The sequence below is a fragment of the Heliangelus exortis genome, chromosome 24, assembly GCF_036169615.1.
Source record: "Heliangelus exortis chromosome 24, bHelExo1.hap1, whole genome shotgun sequence".
Taxonomy (NCBI): domain Eukaryota; kingdom Metazoa; phylum Chordata; class Aves; order Apodiformes; family Trochilidae; genus Heliangelus; species Heliangelus exortis.
The window spans coordinates 778,404-798,815 of NC_092445.1; the positions used below are offsets into that span (position 1 = coordinate 778,404).

The 20,412-nt window shown below is 57.3% G+C and overlaps 1 protein-coding gene across 2 annotated transcripts in view; it reads right to left on the reverse strand.

The window, feature by feature from the left end:
* Positions 1–14,491: 14,491 nt before the first annotated feature.
* The window catches only part of FOXO6 (forkhead box O6), a 30,254-nt gene continuing 24,333 nt past the window's right edge, over positions 14,492–20,412 (reverse strand). For both annotated transcript variants that reach the window (XM_071767931.1, XM_071767932.1), the window contains exon 2: positions 14,492–18,862. In XM_071767931.1, the coding sequence (XP_071624032.1) occupies positions 17,450–18,862 (1,413 nt within the window). In that variant the 3' untranslated portion in view covers positions 14,492–17,449. The remainder of the gene's footprint in view (positions 18,863–20,412) is intronic.

The following is a 20,412-nucleotide window of genomic DNA, read 5'->3' on the forward strand; positions in this document are numbered from 1 at the left end:
TGCCTCTTTCTGTGCCCATTTACCGCGTCCCGTGCCAGGGTCCCCTGCAGGGGAAGGGCATTTGTTCCCCTCTCAAAGGGCTCTCGAGGTGCGGGACCGTGCGGGACCGTGCGGGACCGACCCGGCTGCTGGAGGGCAGCACGGGCACTGCCGGCTCCCGAGCAGCCCAGGGCCAGCACAGCAAATCCCCGAGGTTCTGTGTGTCCCCTCAAGATGCTGTGCCTCCCCAAGATGCTCTGTGTGTCCCCGAGGTGCTGCCTGTGTCCCGGAGGTGCTGGGGAAGACTGGGGAAGGGCCAGGAGCGCTGCTGAGTCCCACAGCTCTTAGCAAAATCCCTCTCTTGTCTCTACAGCCACCCGAAATCCTCCAACGCGCCTGCTGGCAGCGGCACCAGCACCCAGGTGGCTCCGTCCCGTTCCCCTGGGCAGCCCTTGCAGCAGGGACAAAGCCTCCCCCAGGTCCCGGGAGGTGTCAGAACCCCCCAGTTTCCAGCCCTGCCTCTCTCCAGCCCTGGTGGTGCCGGGAGCAGCGGTGCCAACATGTGCAGGAGACCTCCCTGCACGGCTCTGGCTTTGTAGCTGTGGATTTGTAGCCTGGCTGCTTCCTCGCTCAGCATGGAAGACACTCTGCAATTTTTAATTTGCCAAAAAAGCCCTCTTTTTAGTTTACAGGGACAGAAGGGGGACTTTTATGTGCAATCTGTACAGCTCTCCAGAAAGCACTTACATTTATGATGTTCATGAAATTTATAGCCAGTTGGCAGTGCTGCTCTCTCCTCTCCTCTCCTCTCCACCAGCCACCCTGGCAGGATGGCAGACTATAATAAGCAAGCCACACATTCAAGTGGCATAAAAGGCATTGCTACAAGTTAGCCTCCTGCCCAGTCTTATAAACTCTAACAAGTAGGCAGGATCTCTTTATACCCAGGGAGAAAAACCCCTTTCAGAAATGGCCTTTTCACAAAGCCCACACCTTTCTTCTAATTAAGGTTAAATAGCTCCATGTTTTCTGGCCAATTTCATTCTTTCCCCTTATTCCCCTCTTAACAAGGCAGCCTTTAAAAAGACATCACTAATTGGTGTCTGCTTCTCACATACCATGCGTGCTTTGATAGTCACTTAGAAAGCCTTCCCCATCGATCAAACCTCCCCTGAAAGGCCGCTAATGTGCTCCATGTGGCTGCCACAGGACAAAGCCTGGTGGCGGGTCCCCAGCTCCCTCCTTCTCCTGTTCCCAGACTCCTTCCCGGGAGCCGGGGGTCTATCCGCAGCCAGGGCTGCCCCCCGGCACCCCCGGCCCGGCCTCCCTGGGAACCTCCCGGCCCCGGGATTGAAGAGCTGGTGCGGGAAGAAGTGACTCTTCAAGCGATGTGGGTGGCAATTCGGAAATTAATGGGGAGTGGTTAAATGTTAAGGGTAGGAGCTAAAACAGAGCAGGCGAGAGAGCAATTGTCATGCTGATGGGGCTGGAGGAAGGCCAGTGAGCACTGCCTGCGAATCCCAGTCTCCCCCAGTGCTTTCTGGGCTATTAAGTGCCATTTTCCTGGGGAGGGGGATGCTGCTGTAGCAAGGGTTAATGCTCCCCTTCGACCCCCAGCCCTGACGAGGAGAGGTTGGGATGGAGGGAGCAGGATGGTCCCCAGCCCTGTCCGTGGGGCTGCATCTGCCCCTGGTGCAACCTGCAGGGCAAGGGCCCTTCTCCAACCAGCAGATCAGAGCCACCCCTGGGGAAAAGCCACGAGAGATGGGGGGTGTTTAGGGGCAGCCAGACCCTCCCCAGGCTCTGCCCCCTCCACCCCCACCTTTGTTGCTCTGTCCTGGATCCCACTCCTTGCCTCCCTCTGCCATCCCAAGGCAGATGCTCTGCCCTGTCCCACTGTCACCCTGCCAGTTCTCCTCTGCTGCTCCGGGGGGTCTCAAAGCACCAATGGCTTCACCTTGGGTGGCTGCAGGAGATGCCAGCCAGCTGGACTCCTGAGCCTGGAGCCTCAGCACTTGCTTTGTGTCTGGAGTGCCAGACTCCCGGTGTCATTTTGGAGGGGCCGGAAGCCCCTGGAGAGGAGCCCTTGGCAATGGCCCAGGGACCTCACCCCAGGAAAGGCATCAAGGAAACAACCTGAGTGAGGAGAAGGCAGGGACAGACCTGCCTGGAAGAGGCTGGACATGCAGGATCACACCAGGCTTTGCTGTGCTGCTGCTCTGACTGCAGACAGCTCATAAAGGCCATTTCATGTTCAGGAAAGTCACCCTTCCCAGAGGGAACTCCCTGCTGGGTCCTGTCCTTTCCCCTGGGGTGAGGTCTCTGGCAGGGCTGTTAAGTTACGCCTGGAAGCATTGTCTTCCAGCCTGGTCACAGGGGCTTTTTCCTGGGGTAGGAGCCAAGGATTCCCAGAGGAGGCTCACGAGGGTGGCAGCCAAAGCCAGGCATCTCTTTGGCATCACTGGGATGGGCACATGCTTGGCACCAGATGCTCTACAGAGCATCAACCTGTGACCGTAGGAGAGGGACGAGGTGACAGGGTGTCCCCAGAGGACACACGTGTGCACACCAAGCACATTTAAGTGGTGATTTGCAGCCCTCTGTGCTGCTGGAGCCCAGGAGGAGGGTGATGGTCAGCAGCCAGATGCTGGCTCCCTCCCAGCACTTGTCAGCACCATTGGTTGTGCAGATGGAGACCTGCCAGGAGGCAGAGTCCCCAAACCTCCCAGGCAGGCTGGCAGGTGGCTGCCCAGCTCCGTGGCCAGAGATGTAGCTGGTGAGATGTGCAGAGCCCTGACACAGTTTTGGAAAGCCTCCTGCCTGCTTGTGGCCCTGCTCTTCCTCCCCAGCCCTCTCTGTGGGATCTCTGGGTGTCCACAGCTTCAGCCCCATTTTCCTGCTGCAGAACCCCCCCTGACACAGCCACCCAGCAGCTCCCATCCATCCATCCCTGGCACCCAGGGCATCTCCCAACTCCCCTCCCCAGCCAGTTGGGATGCAGCCAGCCCAGTGGGCAGCCTGCCAGGGAGGAGAGAGGAATGCTTTGGTCGGGAATGCTTTGGGATGGCTCCAGGCAGGGGATGAAGGGCTCAGCTGCTCCTGCACAGCTCCTGCACCGGTACCACTGCCATTTCCAGCCCAGGTTTCCCACTGCCCAGCCCTTTGTTCAGCTCCTGCTGCTGCCCTGGCTGCTCTCAGGCTGCTCTGCACACAAATCTTCCCTTAGCAGGGGCAGTGAAAGTCTTCCCAGTGTTTCCTGAGAGAGGAAACAGTCCCAGGACTCCATCAGCCCCCGGGTGTCAGCTGGGCTGCCCGGGGGCACAAACTGAACTCTGTCCCCTAAACTGAGCAAAGCCCCAGAGCCCAGCAGCAGAGCTCACCCCCACCCAGAGCTCAGCACCTTCCTTGGCACCTTTCAGGTGGCAGCACGTGGCCTTCAGAGGGGACAGAGCCCTGGCCAGGGGGAAGGTTGGGCTGAGGAGGGCAGACAGGACATGTCCCCTGCCATCAGCTTCCAGCTCGGGAAGGGACAGGAGCAGCCCTGTCACCCGGGCCTTGGGGCAGGGTGCTGGGCTGAGCAGATGTTTTCAGGTGTCTGGCTGAGCTCACAGAGACCAACAGATCATCAGGACCTGGCCAAGCTTGGTTCTGCTAATCAGGAAAAGCAGCTTTGCCTTTTCTGTGTAATCCCCCTGACACTGGGGTGCTTCAGGCACCTGGAGCAAGTCCAGAAGAGGTCACAGAGATGATCCAAGGGCTGAAGCCCCTCTGGTCTGGAGCCAGGCTGAGGTAATTGGGGTTGTTCATCTTGGAGAGGAGAAAGCTCCAGGGAGACCTTAGAGCACCTTCCAGTGCCTGAAGGGGCTCCAGGAAAGCTGGGGAGGGACTTGGGACAAGGGCCTGGAGGGATGGGATGAGGGGTGATGGCTTTGAACTGGAAGACCAGAGATTGCAATGAGATCTTAGGAAGAAATTCTTTGGGGTGAGGGTGCTGAGCCCCAGGCTGCCCCCAGAAGCTGTGGCTGCCCCATCCCTGGCAGTGTCCAAGGTTGGATGGGGCTTGGAGCACCCTGGGCTGTGGGAGGGGTCCCTGACCATGGCAGGGGTGGCACTGGGGGAGCTTAAAGTCCCTTCCAACCCAAATCAGTCTGGGATTCTATTCCATGACCTCTGGACCTTCACCCCACCAACCCCACCTTCACAGCAGTGCCTGAGCCTCCAGGACCCTGCAGGGCTCAGTCCCCCCTTGAGGCTCCCTGAGCACCCCATTCCACCAGTGACCCAAGCCCCGTGTCACCCATGCTTTGCCTCCAGGTGCCCACTCTGGGGGGGGGAGGCTTTGGGTCAGAGCAGCCCTGGGGTGGTGGGGAGCACGGGGAGGCTCTGCCCAGAGGAACTGGGAGGCTTTCAAAGGAGGGGTGCAGCCCAGCTGCTGGCAGAGGTGCAATCCAAGAGGCTCTGGGGGACCTCAGCCACCTCCCTGGGCTGGCAGAGCTGACACAGGATCTGTGGGCAACCTGTGCCCTTCTGGCGTGACAGATGGTGGCCAGGTGGGCTACCCCAGGGTGTCTCAGGTGTCAGGGTGTGAGGGACAGACCTGAACACACTGATACCTGACACCTGGCTGCAGGTGCCCCCTTCCTTCCATACCCCCCCCCCCACTGCTGCGCTTTAGACATCTGCCCCTCTCTGCCTCAGTTTCCCCAGCTGTGTTACAGGGCTTTGCAGCCTTGCCATCACTGACCAGAGCATCCCTGCAGGGAGAGGCAATCCTTGCCCTCCAAGCCCTCTGTCCCTGCTGCCCCCAGCTCTGTTCAGCCCCACTGCCAAGGAGGATCTGGCCTTGGTCTGAGTCCCCACATGTCACTCAGTCCCCTCTCTCTGCCTCCATTAACTGAGTGCCTCCTTTCTAAATATAACTCCCGTGGCTTCTGCTTCCAGCTGCTGGCTCTTGGTCTGTCTTTTGCAGCTCCATTAAAGAGCCCTTTACTACCTGGGATTTTATCCCCTTGGAGGCACTTAGGGACTGCAATCAAAACACTCCTCAGCTTGAGAAGCTGAGCAGCCCAGGCACTGCCTGTCTCTCTGCAGGGTTTTCTCCTGCCCCCCGGCCACACATGGGGCTCAGCTCAGGGGCTCCTTCAGTCCATCCCAGGGCAACCTCAGGGATGGGTTTGCCCCCACTCCTCTGCCTTCTGCATTTCTCTGCATCTATCAGACCTCCCCCTCTCCCCTCTGCTCCTTCAGCATCCACCTCCCCACTCATATAAACATCAATACTGGAGCCAAGCACAAGGACTGCTCACCTACAGGTGGGTCCCCCCCAAATCCTCAATCCCTAAGGACATTCCTGGCATTTTTCTCCACCTGAACACCTTCACTTTTAAGCTGTGGGTTAACCCGTGCCCCACTGAGATGTCACCAGCCTTGCACTTCCAGCTCTCCCACAGAGAAAAGATGTTTTTAGAGACTCAGACCCGTGTTCTTATTTTGTCACTGCACCAATGAGCAAGATGTTTGAGTGTGGTTTTCATGGGGAAGGGAGAGACCCATCAGCCAGGGAGCTGCTCTCCTCCAGCTGCAAGCCCTGGAGAAGGGACAGACCACGCTGGAGGTGTCCCTGGCTTCAGGAGGGGATGCTGGGTGGAACTGGGATTTGAGCAGCAGCTGCTGGTCAGGGCTGGGAGCCGGCAGCCCCCCCAGACCCCTCCCCACCCCAGCAGGACCCAGGGAGCAGAGCTCTGCTCCTCACCCCCCCACCCATCCCAGGGCCTCTCCTCCTCCCCGTGCTGGTGCAGGGTGCCTCGCACACAGCCACATGATTGACTTGAAATGTAAGGAGGCAAAACAAGCAAAAAGCACCCATGGAAAGCAGCGTGCCAGCTCCTGACAGCACAGCCATCCTCCTCCCAGCCCATCAGCACAGCAGGGCTCCCCCTGACATGGCTCCTCTCTCTCTCTCTCTCTCTCTCTGTCAGATGGCAGAAGTCATCTCAGCGAGGTCCCCAACGGGGAGGTGTGGGGGGGATCAGGATGCAAAGGGGTTTGTGCTGCCTCAGGTTGCTGCTTCCCATGAGCATCTCTCTGGCTGGGGCTGGCAAGGGCAGAGTGCTCCCAGGAGAGCAGGGACCAGCAGCTCGGAGCCTGCTGGGCAGCTGGGGCTGTGCCACCTCTGATGGTGACAGGAGTGTGAGCTGCTGTCACACAGGGGAGGGCAGGGGGGTGGGAAGGAGGATGGGCATCTCCTGGACAAGTATCCTGGGGGCTGCAGGGCAGAAACACAGAGAAGGCAAAGTGCTGGGAGGGGAACTGGTGCTGGCAGGTTTGGTGGTGCTGGAGGTGGAAGCCTGGGGACAGGGGAGCAGTGGATGTATCAACAGAGTGAAATCCTCTGCTCCTGGGAAAGAAGAGTGTTTCTTCCATGGGGTGACCTTAACGCTGCCCCTGGACCACTGTGGCACAGCTGTGGCTATGGGGCTGGTTGCCCATAAAGCCAAGGTCACCTTCCCAGAAGAGGGAAGACAGCCATGGAGCCAGGCAGCCATTAGGGGAGCCTGTCTGTGTGGTGTCACACTGCCTGCACCCAGGTGTCCCCCTGGGCATGGCTGTGACAGCCTCCAGAGGAGGGAAAACCAGGAGCTGATGGACATCTCTGAACCTCCCTGCTGATACCAACAGCTCTGGAGCAGCAAAGTGCCACCTCTCCTGGGGGACCTGGAGGAGCCAGCAGCAGCCTCGTGTCCTGGGGTGTCCCTGTACCCCCAAACAGCCCTTCTTCTCCTTACAGATTGCTGAAGCAACCACTGCTCCTGGGGTGGCTTTGGAGGAGCTGAGGTCCTGATCACTGCCCAGGACAGGACATGCTCAATATTGCTGGGTAAGGAGAAGCTTCAGCAGGATCTGTGTCTGCTCTCCAGAGGGATGAGGTCTTCCTTTAATTGCAGGTTCTTCTGGAAGGTCATCCCTGGCCATCCCAGAGCTCTGGCCAGCATGGGGCTCTGTAGGGTCTTCTGTGTCCCAGGCACCTGTGTTCCAGACTGCAGGAATAATGGCAGAGCAGCCACTGTGAGGAGACAAATTCCAGACCCCCACCAGGCAGAGACCTCGAGGAGACAGGGACAAGGGAAGAAGCAGCTCATTCCTGGCAGGTTTTCAAGTTTGGATGTGCTGAAAGCAGGGTCAGCAGCTTCTCCATGGAGTATTCTTTATTCTGCTTCTACCTCAGCCATGGCACGGGGTGTGAAGCAGGGGGGACTGTCTGGAAGGGTGCCTGAGGTGCAGTAATCACCCCCTGATGGCACCCAGAGCATGGGGTGCTCAGCTTGGGTAACACAGAGCCTGGGGCCGAGAGCTCTCCAGAATATAGCACCAGAAGAATGTGCCCATGGAGAACCAGTCCCTACCCAGTGAGAGAGGACAGATCCTGCTGAGAAGTGTCCAGAAGCCTCCTCCATCAGGCACTCACCTGGCAGACTCCTGGCAGCCCAGCTGGAGCCTCCAGAATGTTGGAGAGGGCACAGACTTTAATGACAGGGAACTGCAGGAGCAAAAACCAGAGCCAGGCACCTCTGGACCTCCTCGGGATGGGCTCCAGGCCCATGGCCAGTGAACAAGGACCAGGGAGGGATTCCTGCCCTGGCTTCCAACAGGATGCTGCACAAATCTGTGTCCTGCAGTAGCTTCTCCTCTTCCTGCTATTGCCTGAGCTTGAAGTGAGGTCAGGGCTCAGATGGTCACCCAAAGGAGGAGGGAATGGTTGGGTCTGCTGAAGGAGACATCCCAGAGCTGCTCAGACTCAGGTGAGGGAGTGAAAGCCCAGAAGAGGCTCCTGGGCCCTGGCTAGGAGGGGTTTGTTACTCCATGTGTGTGTGCATGAAGCAAAGGCCAGTGCAGGCAGCTAGAGAGAGAATTGGTGTTAATAACAATGATTATGGTAATCCTGCCCCCAAGAATAACTGTGCAAACACTGACAGGGGGAGGGCAGGAGAGCCCAGTTTCTGATGAATGTCTGCACTCAGGGAGCAGCAGCTCAGGCTGGGGCTACCAGGCTGGGCAACTGGGCGACTGGGTGACTGGGCGACTGGGCAACTGGGAAACTGGGCAACTGGGGCTGCCCAGTACCTGTATTCATGAGGGTTGATGCAGACATGTCACAGCCATCTGCTTTTGACTGCTGCAAGGCTGGAACCAGGCAGAACTTGTGTCAGCATCTCTGGAAAGCTCTGGGATTGATTTTGGGGTCTCGCTGCAGGTCTTGACCTGGAGATCCGTGGGAAGGAAGGAGCTGTGGGTGGTATCTCCAGGCTGGCAGGGTCTTTGTTGCAGGGATGATGAGTGTGGGGGTGCCTGTGTGCACGGATGGAGGCAAAGAGGGGGTCTTGGCCTCTCTCCTGCTCCCAGAACCAACCTGCCCTGCTCACGAGCAGTCCCTCTGCAGTTTTTTCCCTGCAATCTCAGCCTTATTATGAGATGGAGGATTTTTTTGCCATCGCCTGGGAGCAACTGTGCTCTGAAGTTTCTTCCAGGACTCACACCAGGGCTGCTTCTCTGCATGTGTGGTCTCTTGGACTGTGTAGCACTCATAAATAAATAAGGGGAAAAGTTCTTAATCTTCATTCGAAAGCTCCTGGTATCACAATGCTGCCACACAAAAGCCATCTTATTAGCCCCAAGTGCAAAATGCTGCCTTTTCTTGCAGAAGCTCATTAATTGCAGGTCACCATTCAACAAGAAAGATGAGGCACTTGAGTTCTTCAGGCTCTCATTAGCCACAGAGCTGAACAGTATGTGTGAAATTAACAGTCACCTGAGTACCTCTATAATTTCATAATTATTAGGCCTAATGGGTTAGTCTCTGCCAAATGGTTTTAACTCTTTCCTAGCCCAGGCAGGGAACAGCACGAGATGCCAGGGTTGGCGTCTTTCACGAGTTTTATAACCATTTAGCAGCTTTCTCCTGGAAATAATAATAAGGAGGGGAAGTTTCCAGGATCATGTACTGTTTGCATTTTTTAACATATGTTTAGCTTTTAATTATTCATATACAGTGTGCCAAGGCAGCCGATAGCCTGCATCCCAGAGAGTGGGTGAAAGAGCTTCCTCGGCAAAGGGATTTTAATTGGTTTTAAAATGTGTTTTGTGTGTGTGTTTATATTTGCATGTGTGTGTGTGAGAGAGAGCTGAGCCTTTGGTTTCTCTTCTCCTTGATGATTACGTTACATTATTTCCCGTCTCTTACATATTTATTTATCTTAGGCTTAAAAAAGCAAAATCAGAGCTGAGATTTCTCTCTCTGCTTTTGAACTCAAGAATCTTGGAAATGGCACTGCCTGTTAATGGGAATTTTCTCCTACTTGAAGCCAGCTTAGACAAGAAGCTGGAGGGGAAGGTTGCCTCTCACCTCCAAGTAATAAATTGTTTTTCACACATTTCATCTCCCAGTCAGGAGCACAGGTGCCTTGTACCAGGTGGAAACGTGCACAGCACGGGTGCCCCTCAATTTGGGGTGGCCTGGGGGGGGAGAGGGGGGGTTTGGTTCCCTTATCCCCCATGTTGCACCCCATGGGGAGCAGGGGTGAGCACTGTGAGCATCTCACATGGGACACAGCCAGGCCATGGGGTGTCCCAAGCCTGGACCAACCTCCACCAGGACCTCAGTGTCTGAGGTGCTCATGGCAGGACCTGGCTGGCTCCCAGAAAGAGCAGGGATCGGCTTCCCAGGACACGTTTGGAGCTGGGAAGCAGCTGGGATCCAGGCAGGCTGTCAGAAAAGGCAGAGGCTGGAAACTGGAGGCTTGGATGGGCACCAGCATCCGACCCTGTGAGCTGATGCCTCCAGGCTGGTGCTCAGTCCCTGTGCTGCCTCTGCTGAAGGCTGGGAGGAGGGAGGCTCTTCCATCACTGGGGTTCTGGAGAAATGTCTCCTTCAATGATATTTCACCTTACCTCTCCTTGCCACATCTGTCAACTTCTGCTAATTACCGAGTTTGCTATCACCCTCCGCACTGATGTGAAGGGTAGGAAAAAGAGAAAAAGGAGGTTAAGGGATTCTACAATTATAAATGATGTCTGGCAGGCTAAGGTACCATATAATGCATTATAAGCACTTAAAAAGCTAACCCATTCTGTCTTCTTTCTTTGGCATAAATAATGGCTTTTTTATGAATAAATCATGCAGCCAAGGTCTCTGAAAATAGCAGGAACCTGGAGCAGAATGTCTCCATCCTCATTTTTGCTAGGACAGCAGAGAAGTCAGCAATCCACTCCATCACCACTGATAAACTGGGGAGAGCACAACTCCCAGTAATGAAAGAGGAAGATAAAGTTTCGGGAGGGTGAGCGGGGCAGGGGGATTTTTCTGCCAAAGCACCGACTGCACCCGAGCTCCGAATGCAAAGTAATGGACTCCGAGGAGATAAGCATTTTCTTCTGCCCCATGAATAAAGCAAGACCTCATAACTCATAGACAGGCAAAGCTGCCAGCAACTTAAAAGTGCTTCCTTCTGCTTCTGGTTTGCGTTTCCCTTTAATGAAGCTCCTCCAGAGCCAGGGGAGGGAGGGGGGGGCTCAGAAATGGGGCTGGAAACCAAACTCTGCCTCTGGGGCAGCCCCGGGCAGGCAGAGCCACCCAGACCTCTGCACAAAGGGCTCAGAGCTGCTCCAGAGCCTGTCCCAGCAGACAGGGAGGTCCTGCAGCCCTGCCAGGCAGGAGGGGGTCTGTCTGCATCCCAGATGAAGGCTGGGGGGAGGTATGGGGTCTCTGCTCAGCCCTCTCTCTCCTCTCTGGGGATGTGACACCCACCCAGCCCCCTTGCAAAGGTTTTTTTCCCATTCCTGCTGCCCAAAGGGGCTGTGGGTTTGGAGGCTGCCTTGAGCACCCCAGGGTGAGGGTCCCTGTGCACCTTAAATCACAGAATCATAGAATTGGCTGGGTTGGAAGGGACCTCAGAGCTCACCAAGTCCAACCCTTGCTCCACTCCCCCCGTGGTTCCCAGCCCATGGCACTGAGTGCCACATCCAGGCTCTTTTGAAATATCTCCAGGGATGGAGAATCCACCCCTTCCCTGGGCAGCCCATTCCAATGGCTGAGCACCCTCTCCCTAAAGAAATTCTTTCTCATGTCCAACCTAAACCTCCCCTGGCACAACTTGAGACCTCTTGTGCCCTCTTGTCTTGCTGAGAGTTGCCTGGGAAAAGAGCCCAACCCCCCCTGGCTCCAACCTCCTTTCAGGGAGTTGGAGAGAGTGATGAGGTCTCCCCTGAGCCTCCTCTTCTCCAGCCTCAACACCCCCAGCTCCCTCAGCCCTTCCTCACAGGAATTCTGCTGGATCCCTTCCCAGCCTCCTTGCTCTTCTCTGGACCTGCTCCAGCACCTCAATCTCCTTCCTGAGCTGAGGGGCCCAGAGCTGGACACAGGACTCAAGCTGTGGCCTCCCCAGGGCTGAGCACAGGGGCAGAATCCCTTCCCTGGACCTGCTGGCCACGCTGTTCCTGAGCCAGCCCAGGATGCCATTGGCCTTCTTGGCCACCTGGGCACACTGCTGCCTCCTCTTCAGCTTCCTGGCAATCCAGACTCCCAGGTCCCTTTCTGCCACTCCGTGCCCAGCCTGGAGCTCCCCATGGGGTTGTTGTCACCAAAAGTGCAGGATCCAGCACTTGGAATGTTGAACCTCATCCCATTGGAATCAGCCCATCTCTCCAGTCTGTCCAGGTCCCTCTGCAGAGCCCTCCTGCCTTCCAGCTGATCCACACTCCCCTGGGAGGGTGTTGCCCCCTTATCAATCAGCTACTAATTGATTGGCCTCACCTGAGGACAGCAGCAGAAGAAGCATGAGCCATGTCTGGTCCCCTGGAGTCCCCTCCTGCAGACACAGCCCCTCCTCCAGCTGGTGAGGAACCACTGAGGAAATCCTCATCCCCTTGGAAGTGCTTCCCCTGTGGAAGGAGTCCATGCCTACACCATTGGGGGGGGTTGGGATTCATCCCGGTGAATCCAGGTTTTCCAGGTGGGGCCATGTTCCTGGAGCTGTTCAAACAACATGTGGGGAGAGCACCTGAGGGTCCAGTTGGATGGTGGCTTGGGGCTGGCAGTCAGACTCGATGATCTTCAAGGTCTTCCCCAACATGAATAGTTAATACTGGTTCCATAACACAGCCCTGCAGCACCCAGCCCTGGCACCCAGGTCCTGACCACCTCTCCAGGTTCCTGCCAGGGCTCCTCCTGTCTCCCCAGGTTCTTTCCCAGCAGGTCCTTCCCTCTGTCCCCTCTTGCTGCAGGGATAGGAATGTTTCCTGGGGACAGACCAGCAGGAGCCTCTCAGCTCCTCCAGGGCTCCCAGGATTTTTGCTTTTCTTTCCTGAGGAGATGCAGTGGAGGATGTGGAGCAGAAGAAGCTCTCCCTGTCCCAGTGCTGTCCCCTCCCCAGGCAGCCCCCAGGCCAGGTGGTTGGGTTTCTTCTTTGGGTTTCATTCAGCACAAGCAGCTTGTGCTGGTTCTCCTTCTCCCTGGGGTGGGCTGCTCATTTTTGCCCCATAAGACAATGCCCTCTTTCAAAAACAAAGAAATTCTAAAGTACATATGAACATATGGTAACATATATCCTAGGCTGCCTTTGTGGCCAATTTTCTGTATGTTACCATATGGTGCAGCGTATTTAGCAAAAATATAACTTGACTGTTTCTCTTCCCATATGGGGATTCTTTTGCCTTAATTAATAACATTGAGCAAAAACTCTTTCTAAGGTTTCCAAGATTTCTGCGAGGGAATATCTTATGACAGACACATGCTCCTGAAGGCTTTCCTCCCTGTTTGTCCATAGCCTTCTGTCCTCATCCTCTTCTGTGTGCTGCATCTGCCCCTGGGATCCTGGGCTGGGGGATGCTGTGCCCCAGCTTGGCTCCATCCCACCAGCACCCACGGGAGCTTTGTCCCCTCCCAGGACGTGACCTTCAGCTCCAGGGATGTGCCTGTGAGATGGATCCCTCCTGCTCATCCAGGAGCTTTGAGGAATGGCCCAGGGGGCAGTGGGGAAGCTGCTGGTGCAGTGGGGTATTTGTGGCCACGCAGGGATGGCTGCCTTCAAAGGAGTGGGAAGCAGCACACAGTGAAGCCTCTCAAGTGCCAGTTCTTCCATATTATGGTAAAATATGTCCAAGTGTCCCCTCAGGACAAGTGTGCAGCCAAAGGCAGCGAGATGAAACCCAGTGGGGCTATGCTGGGGCAGGAGGGGTGGGATGGGGCAGGGCTGTAGCCACAGCTGCTGGAAACCTTCCTGCTCTCCTGGCCAAAGCTCTGAAGGCAAAGCCCTGTCCAGCTCCAGGGGTTCCCCTGCACCCCTGGGAATGTCCACAGGCAGGCAAAGGCTGAGCTGCTGTGGGGTGGGACAGGAGGGATGCCAGGGAATTTCCAGGGCCCTGGGATAAAAGTGGAGGCTGGCTTAATATTTTAAAAGGGGAAACAGGACGAGGTGGGTAATTACAAGTCTGTCAGCTTGACATTGATCCCAGGCAAAATAATGGGACGGCTGATATGGAATGCAATGAATAAAGAACCAGAAAGGGTGATATAATTAACGCCAATCAACAGGGATTTATGGAAAATAGATCCTGTCAAACCAACCTAAAGTCTTTCTTCCTGGTTTAGGTTTGTGGTTTTTTTTTCTTTCCTTCTTTAAATCCAGAATTACAAGTTTCCCAAGTGAGGCAGAGGGGTTTGCTGAGGACCTGGAGAACAGCAACAGGTCACCTGGGCCTTGTGTGGTGTTTTCTTACAATAAGACCCATCCCTGAACCTGAGCCTTGAACCCCAGAGGTGTTTTCCCACCCTACTCTGACCCTTCATCATCACACAAAGGAGGAGCTGCAGCTTCCAATCACTTTGATCATCTTTTCCAGGATGGGAAAAACAATGTACACACAAGAAGTGGAAGTTTTAGTCCAAAGAGCTCCAACAGCTGCTGGAAAAGGGGATTTCTAGGCCAATGGCTGGGGGCTGCAGCCAGAGAGCCTTCACTGAGGAAATGGGTTCAAGTTGCACCAGGGGAGGTTCAGATTGGATATTAGGAAAAATTTCTTCACTGAAACAGTGGTGAAGCTTTGGAACAGGTTGCCCAGGGAGGTGGTGGAATCACTGTCCCTGGGGTATGCAAAAAGTGGGAAGATGTGGTGCTTTGGGAGATGATTTAGTGGTTCAGGTGGTGTAGGACTGACACTTGGACTCAATGATCTCAAAGGTCCTTTCCAGCCACGATTCTGTGATTCTATGAAAGGGCCTTAGGCAGCAGGTGCAGGGCATGAGCACCTCCCCGAGCTGGACACTGTAAATATGTGTATATATGTATTTACTGCCTGCCCAGGAGGGTCTGTGTGGGACTGCAGGGACAGCTCCCACAAGCTGGGTACCAGCTTGGTTTCCCCATCATCTCCTTGGTGGCATCATCAGCTTCACTGCTCCACCACTGTCCCTCCTGCCTCCCCCCCAACTCAAGCACTGAAGGCAGCAGCCCCTCCTTGGTAATATTTAAAACAATTTTATTCATGAAAATATGCTGTACAATGCACTATACACAGTTCTTTACATTGCCACATACACAAACTCTAATAGCACGATCAAGAAAGTTACCATTGCCTACGATAGATGCGTGGTGAGAGATGACACCGGTCAGGACCCTCCCCCCCAGTCTGTACAGTGAGAAACACGAGGGAAAGGAAGGGCCAAAAGCCACTGTGGGAACAAACCAGGAGGGGCCTGGGACATCCCCTCCATGCCAGCTCCTCGCTCCGGGCGGGGTTGAGAGCAGGGGATGCTCCTTGTCCCAAGGGGAGGGACAGGAGGTGACAGGAGCCATGTAAGGTGGGACGTAGGAGGTGGGACAACTCCTGAGCTCCAGGAGCTGCTGCCAGAGAGGGGACCCGGAGCCTGGGCCACCACTGGTTGGTGAAACAACCCCTGGGTGCCCCTTGCAGCATGGCGGGGGGGGTGGGAGCTGCAGGGGGCACCCCCAGGACCTGGACCGAGCCCCCACTCCCTGTGCCATCACCCCCACCCCAACACTCTGCTCCTGGCACCCCCAGGGGGTCTCTCAGCCCCACTCCCCTCCTCCAGCCCTCCTCACCCCCTCCTCCAGCCACCCCCCCATGTCCCAGGGTCCCAGGCACTGCGGGGGTCTCGGTGCCCCCCCCTGCCCCATCCCTCGCACGACGACTGAACACACGACGCTCACCAACACGACTCCACCGCACACACAACAACCCCACGGTCACCAACCACAAAGACACCTTGGCAATGGGACACCTGGGGGCACCAGGGCAGGGGGAGGTGAGCGGGGGGCACGGGGGGGGCTTTGCTCCTGCTGCTGGTGCTGCTCCCCCTGAAGGATGGTGATCAGCCCCCATCCCTGACACCCAAAGGGGTCTGGGGGGTTCCCTGCTCCTGAGAATCCCACATCCCAAGCTCTGGGGCAGGACCCTTCCCTCTCTCCCAAGCTCAGGGGGCAGAGCCCCCCCTTTTCTTTGCTTTCCACACCCCATGCTCAGAGCTGGGGTGCTGGGTAGCAATGAGCCATTTGCAGTTTCCAAAGATTTTAAATATGCCTGAAACGAGAGGTGGTGTATAAAAGGAATGCAGTAATGATCCTGGCCAAAGAATAATCCTTTTTAAAAAAGCATTCAAGAAAGATTATATATAATAGAATATATTAAATTCTGTACATGATCAAATAATGTAAACATAATTAATTAACCTGTAAGAATGTCTTTAGAGACTCTGCCCGCCGGGGCGAAGGGGAAAGGTGGCACGTGGGGCTCCTCTGTCACACTCTGCCACGAGCAGGAGGTGCCACCCCCAGGTCCCTGCCCCACAGCTGGGTGGGACCCAGCACCCACACCCTGGTGCAGGTGGTGGAGCGAGAATGGATGCACTGGAACACATCCCAGTTGAGTGGACAAAGCCTGGGGAGAGGCTGAGAGGAAGGCAGTGGTGCCCGGGGGGAGGGGGCTCTGCAGAGCAGCAGCTCCCACAGCCCCTCCATCTCCTCTGGACCAACAGTGCCACCCCGCAGACCTGGCTGTGCCAGGAGCCCTCTGCCTGCTGAGCAGGGTGGCAGTGGGTCCCTGGACCAGCCCTGCCCCAGATGTCACCTGGAGGTCCCCATCTCCAGGCAGCAGCAGCCCCTGGGTGCCCCAGGACTGAGCCCTCCTGCTGACAGCCCCCCGGGACCAGCAATCCTGGCATCCCAGGGATGGGCAGTGAGGCCTCTGGGACAGAGATGGCTGCTGGCTGGAGTCACTCTTGAAACCAGCAGTGACCCTCCCAGAGTCCCCCAGCCCTGCTGTCAGCCTCGTGTCACCTCCCTGAGCTCTGGAAGCACACAGGGGGCACAGTGTGCATCACCCAGGCCCGGGACAGCCTGGACCCCGTGCTGGCTCAGCAGCCTCACCACCACATCCCCCCCTCCTCACACACACACAGCCCCACACCACAGCCCCAGCTTCCACCCCATCACCCCACACCCAAAGCCAAGATGAGATGTACAACGGGGCACAGCCGCCAGCCTTGCCCACAGCCTCTCTCCTCCTCTCCCTAAGCTCAACCCCTTCTTCCTTATGATGCAAAAACTCAATGGCAAGAGTGCATGAAATCAAATAAATACCTCCCCCCTCCCTGCCCCTCTCAGGTCCCCCTGAGCCTCAGGCCAGCAGCGTGTCCCCCCAGCAGGACCACCCTGGGCAGGGCTGTGCTCCCTGGGGACACTGCTCTGAGCAGGGCTTTGCAGCTTTCCCCGGGCAGGGATGATGGTGGCACCCCCAGGCACCAGTGGGCACGGGGGCTGCTGAGGTGCTGTCCCCAGGGCTGCTGATTGCTCACCCTCCCCTCCATCACCAATCTCCCTCCTCGCTGCTTGCTGAGCAAACCTTCCTGCAGCCACTCAAGAGACCACAGAGGAGGTGGCCAGGGTGTGTGGGCATGGCAGAGCTCAGAGCTCCACCAGAATTTAGGGGTGATGAGCCCCCCCTTTCCCCATGCCCTTGGACAGGTCCCCCTGTCTTGACACTTCTACTCAGAGAACTTGAGATGGCTGAGAGAGAGAAGTGTCCCTCTCCAGAGGGGGAGTCCCCTGCCACCAGCTGTCACCACTGTCACCCTGCCCAAGGACATTCCAAACTGCCACCACTGTGACAGGGCACTGGGGGCTTTCCCTTCCTTCTCCCCCCCCCGACCCACCTGGCTCCAGCTGCTTCTCCCACCCTGCCCTGCATCCCCTGCAGGATGCTCCTGGGAGGACCAGCAGAGTGGGCACACGTGGGGGCACGGGCAGTGTTTGACCCTGGGTTTGTGTTTCCAGCCGATGGCTCTGACCCATCTTAACGAACAAAGGCAGAAGAGAAAGGAAAAAAAACAAAACAAGAAAGTTAGTTTCAATGTTCCCCTCGTGGCTTCTCGGTGGTGAGGCCCCCAGCTCCAGGGCAGGCATCACCCGGGCACCCAGCTCTGGTTTGTGGGCTGGGGACCCCCGGGCAGTGCGGGCACGTTGAGCCCGTTCTGCGGCGGGAGGGCCGAGTCAAAGTTGAAATCCATCTCGTCGCTGTCCATGAAGTCATTCAGGATGATGGACTCCACGTCGCACTCCAGGCTCCCGTTGAACATGTCCAGGTCCAGGTCTGCTGGGAACCTGTCTTGGCCCAACACGGGGGGGTGGACGGCCCCCGGGTAGGGGCCCTGCAGCGAATCCAGCAAGCTCATGTGCGGCCCTTGGTTACTGGCGTAGGAGTGCGGGTGCCCGTGGTGCGGCACGGCCGCCACGCTGCACGTGTCACCGGGCAGGCTCATAAGGCTGACAGGATTGGCTAAGGCACTGGCGCTGACCGCAGGGTGGTGGCCGGCTGGTGACGGGTGGTACAAGGCGGTGCTCTTCATGAGAGAGCCCGGGTGGGAGGGGTAGGAGGACAAGCCCTGCTCCCCGGTCCCGCAGAGCAGCGGGTTGTGTCTGTGGCCACGGGCCGGCACGGCGGGGCCGGCCTGAGGCAGGGACAGGTCCCCCGGGACCATGCTCTCCTTGTGCGCGTAGGAGATGGAGGAGAGCAGGTCCTGCAGCGAGGCGTTCCTGTAGGAGCTGACGGGAGAGAAGGTGGCTTGCTTGTTCTCCTGGATGGTCTGCATGGGCAAGCGGCGCATGAGGCTCATGGCCGGCTGGCTGTAGATGGTCCCGCAGTAGGTGTTGGTGGCGGCCCCCATGCTGGAGCACTTGGAGTTGAAGGTGAAGCTGGAGCTCCGCTGCCGCAGGGCGGCCGGGGGGAGCTGCTGGGAAGGGCTCATGGCGTAGCCGTCCTGCAGGTCCTCCAGCATGCTCTCCCCGAGGCTCTCGTTCAGGCTGATGGTGCCCGTCAGGTCGGTCAGCCGGGGCAGCTCCACGGAGCAGCGGGCGCTGAGGGAAGGAGACATGGTGCTGGAGGGGCTGGGGTACATCAGCGGGGAGGAGGGGGTCCCGTCGTCCTCCTCCAGCTCATCCGGCTCCCGGTTGGACATGATGGGCGAGAGGCGCCCGCTCAGCGTGCTGGCCGTGGAGTTGGCCCTCGTCCTGAAGTCCGCCCAAGCGTCGTACTCGTCGCTGGCGTGGGACGCGGGGCTCTCGGACCACTTGGCTTGCTGGGAGGAGGGGCTGTCCTCCCCGCGCTCCTGCGTCACCTGCAGCTGCTTCTTCTTGCTGGCCTTCCCCTTGATACGCAGGAATTTGCTGTTGTTGTCCATGGAGACCGCCCGGCGCCGCGGGGTCTTCCCCGTCTTCCCGCCCTCGGGGTTCAGCATCCACCAGGAGCTCTTCCCTGTGCCCTCGTTCTGCACGCGGATGAAGCGAGTGTGCAGGGAGAGGTTGTGCCGGATGGAGTTCTGTGGGGACAGCAGGGACAGAGGGGACGGTCAGCAGGGACACAGGGGACAGTCCACAGAGGCTCCAGCACCCATGCAGGACAGGGATGCTGGCAGGGTTGGGGGGTACACAGGGCATCCTGGGGGGACCTGGGCTGGGGGGTGGTCAGGGCTCAGAGGGTGCAGCTGGTGGGTCTCTCCTGCAGCACTTGTACCTTCAGGAGCCCACGGGTGGTCACCCCTTGCTGCACCCACCATTAGAACAGTTATTGTTGTGACAGGGAGTAGTCGGGGGGGCTCTAAAGAGCACATGCCCCAGGGACCTGCACCAGCCCTGCACTAGGGACTCTTCTTCCCTGGCAGGAGCCCAGGAAGGGACCAGATGAGGAGGTGACAAAACCAAAGGCTCAAGACTGCACGCAGCTCCGGGTCTTCTCATCCTTCCCACCCACGTTCCCAGCGGATCCCACCAGGATGTTCCCAGCACAGCTTTGTGCACACAGACTCTGCAGAGACCCCAGGCACTGGCCCCACTGCTGAGGACCCCCCAGCTCCACGTGGAGAGGGACCCCCTCCTCTGCCCACACACCACTGAGCACCAAGCCCCTGGGGGTGGCTCCCAACCACCTTCCCTGCCCGCTTTGCAGTGCCCTCCCCTCCTTCCTCAGCACCGGGGAGGGAGGACCAAGTGCTCACAGCCCAAAGAAAAGGCTCAGGCAGCTCCTCCTGCCCCTGCTGAGCTGCAGGAGGGGTGGAGGGGAGGGGAGGGGGAAGAAGCCAAGGTACCAGGGAGAAAGTTTGGTGCTGTTGCTGGTGTACAGTGGAATACTAATGAAGAGGTGAGTGAGCTCCAGCCTCATCTATCATATTATGTAATGGCTTACTTCTCTGCACTTCATTTATTTGGAGATTGCTCCCAGGCTGGCTCCTCGCCAGCAGCCACCAAATCCAAGTCTACAGAAATCAATCTCGCACTGACTGATTAAGCCGTGTTTAGAACTAATTGCTCCTTCGTGTGTGGGGAGAATAAATTACGGGCTTTAATTTCACATCTTTAAAATGCAACTGCAGGTATGGGCTGGACATTAACTCCTTCCTGCACAGCCCTGTGCACGGCTGGGGAGGGGCAAGGTCATGGCTGGCACAGCTCAGGGGACAGGCTGGGACATGAGCTGCCCCTGGCACTAGTGGCTGCCCATGCTGATGCTTATCAGAACATCTTAGAATCATTGAATGGTTTGGGTTGGAAGGGGTCTTAAAGTCCCACCTCCCACCAGCCCAGGGTGCTCCAAGCCCCATCCAGCCTTCAACACTGCCAGGGATGGGGCAGCCACAGCTGGGGCTCAGCACCCTCACACCAAAGAATTTCTTCCCAAGATCTCATCTCAGTCTCCTCTCTTTCAGCTTGAAACCATTCCCCCTCTTCCCATCCCTCCATGTCCAAAGTACCTCCCCAGCTTTCCTGGGGAACAACCCAACTCTCAGCCTGGCTCTAGAGCTGCTCCAGCCCTCCCATCATCTCTGGGGGCTCCTTTGGACTCTCTCCAACAGCTCTGTGTCCTTCTTGTGTT